This window comes from Capsicum annuum, unplaced genomic scaffold, assembly GCF_002878395.1.
Source record: "Capsicum annuum cultivar UCD-10X-F1 unplaced genomic scaffold, UCD10Xv1.1 ctg72856, whole genome shotgun sequence".
NCBI classification, from domain to species: Eukaryota; Viridiplantae; Streptophyta; class Magnoliopsida; order Solanales; family Solanaceae; genus Capsicum; species Capsicum annuum.
In genome coordinates, this window is record NW_025882817.1 from 1 (window position 1) to 2,366 (window position 2,366).

Sequence of the window (2,366 nt, forward strand, 5' to 3'; positions counted from 1 at the left end):
CGGAGGTGGCAGGTGACAGATGTGGATTAAGTTGAGGTGCATGAAAGCTGACCCAAACAGTACGGTTATTAAAAAAGCTGACCCAAACAGTACGGTTATTAAAAAAATATATGTTAAACAACTTGAACATGTACCTTGTTGCTTCTTTTGGATGTCCAAAAATTAGTGATGCTTCATCAAATATCCTATTAGCAATTCATAAATTTTAAAAATAAATCCAAATTTCAGTCCATAATCCAAAAAGTTTGAATTTGACGTTGGTCTAAACTACGTCCACCCCTAGTTGATGGTTTTTTTTTGTCCAAAAAATTTAGCAATGAGGGTATTTTGGTCATTTCAGCATATAAATCTAGAAATGGATTCTTCTACCAATTAATCCAAGAAAAATAAGTGAGGGTATATTTTTTTCATTCTTTCTTTTAGCTGGTTGTTACAAATTCAGGTATGTTTCTCTTTTAGTTTTTGTGTAAATTTTTCTGTCCATTTTGCCCTTTCAGTTTTATTCAGATTTCCCAATTTTGAAGGAAAGATTGAATTAGTTGTTTTTGACTTTTTTTTCCCCTCTTGATTCCCTTTTCTTTGTGCTTCAATTTTCTTATGATACTATAGCTATGTTTGTTTCAGATTTAAATTGTAAAGATATATAAATTTCTATATATATGTTATTGGCGTAACTAGTAAAGTTGTCTTTATGTGACCATCACGTGTTCTAGCCATGAAAACATTCTCTTGATAGACCTTTGAGGTCCAGTCCTTCCATTAAACCCTGTGCTTAATACGAGCTTGGTGCACCGGACTATCTTGCATGCATGCAGGATAAGGCTACATACAATAGACTCTTGTAGTCCGACACCCTGCTCATTGCGGGAGCTTAGTGCACCGGACTGTCTTGCAGGATAAGGCTACATATAATAGACTCTTGTGGTCTGGCCTTGTCCTTGGACCCTGCACATTGCGGGAGCTCACAACGCTGGACTGTCTTGCAGAAATGCAGCATAAGACTACGTACAATAGACTCTTGTGGTTTGGCCCTTACAGGAGCTTACAGCATCGGATTGTCTTGAAGAAAAGCAGGATAAGTCTACATACAATAGACTCTTGTGGTCTGACCCTTTCTGTACCCTGCTCATTGCGGGAGCTTAGTGCACTGGACTGTCTTGCGGAAATGCAAGATAAGTCTATATACAATAGCTGGCCCTTTCTGGATCCTGCTCATTGCGGGAGCTTATTGCGCTGGGCTGTCTTGTGGAAATGCACGATAAGACTACATACAATAGACTCTTGTGGTCCGGTCCTTCTTTGGACCCAGCTCATTACGGGAGCTTACAGCACCGGACTGTCTTACAGAAATGTAGGATAAGACTACATACAATAGACGCTTGTGCTCCTATGCTTTCTAGACTCCGTGCTTTGCAGGAGCTTAGTGCACCGGGCTGTTTTTTTTTTTTGGTGTCATGAAGTTAAATTGGAGAAGAGGCTTAGAGGTGAAGAGATATTGAGAAGGGGAGATATTTTGATTGCTCAAAAATCTGTTGTTTCCGGGTAGTTTTCTCACTTCAAGTTCACCAGTTTTGGAATTCTGGGTTTCTTTCACTGTATGATAAAATTGAGAGAGTATTTACTCTTTCTAAAAGTGTATCTATTGACATTATTGATGCTGAGCCATGCTCTCTCAAGAACGTACACGAAAAAATCCAGTTTGTTAGAATGCTACGTCTATTAGAAACTACCTCTTTACCTCCCAAGGTAGAGGTAAAGTTTTCTTCCTCCCCAGACTCCACTTGTGAGATTGCACTTCTTGTTGTGTTGTTGGAATGCTATGTCGATTTTGTTGGGCAGGAATTCGTTATGCTTTTCTCCTTTAATCCTTGGTTTGAAAATAGTCCAATACTATGTATTAAGTTCGTTCATGAATGATATTTGTGCTATATCAGAACGGAGTTCGTTTACCTCAGTTCTGCTATAATAGTATCTGACTGTATTGAAAATTGAATGCATTAGCGATATGGCTTTGTTTCTTTACTTTCCAGTAGCCACTTGATTTGTTTCTGGGAAGAGAAGTTTGATACACGCGTGCGAATTTTGTTTATGATAATGGAATCGTCTTTGGGCAGTTAGATAACACATGAGATAAGCGAAAGGAACTATTGGAAGGGTTCAACCATGATTGGAAGATGCTTATCAGTTCAATCATCAAGCCCGAACGAGCTAAAGTTTCAAACTTTGAGTGGAATTCAACATCTAGATGAAAGTCGTCGATTCAAGGCATGGTTTCTAGATCAGTTTGGCGTGCTTCACGATGGGAAACAACCTTATCCTGGTGCCATTTCGGCCTTGGAAAAGTTGGCAACTTGTGGTGCGAAGAT

At 39.0% G+C, this 2,366-nt stretch overlaps 1 protein-coding gene across 1 annotated transcript; it reads left to right on the plus strand.

Moving 5' to 3' along the window:
- Nucleotides 1–107: 107 nt before the first annotated feature.
- LOC107855561 lies at nt 108–2,366 on the plus strand (the record flags this gene model as incomplete). The annotated part of the gene is given in 2 exon segments (XM_047405017.1): nt 108–442; nt 2,115–2,366. A coding segment is annotated over 1 exon segment (203 nt), but the record flags the coding sequence as incomplete, so codon positions are not given.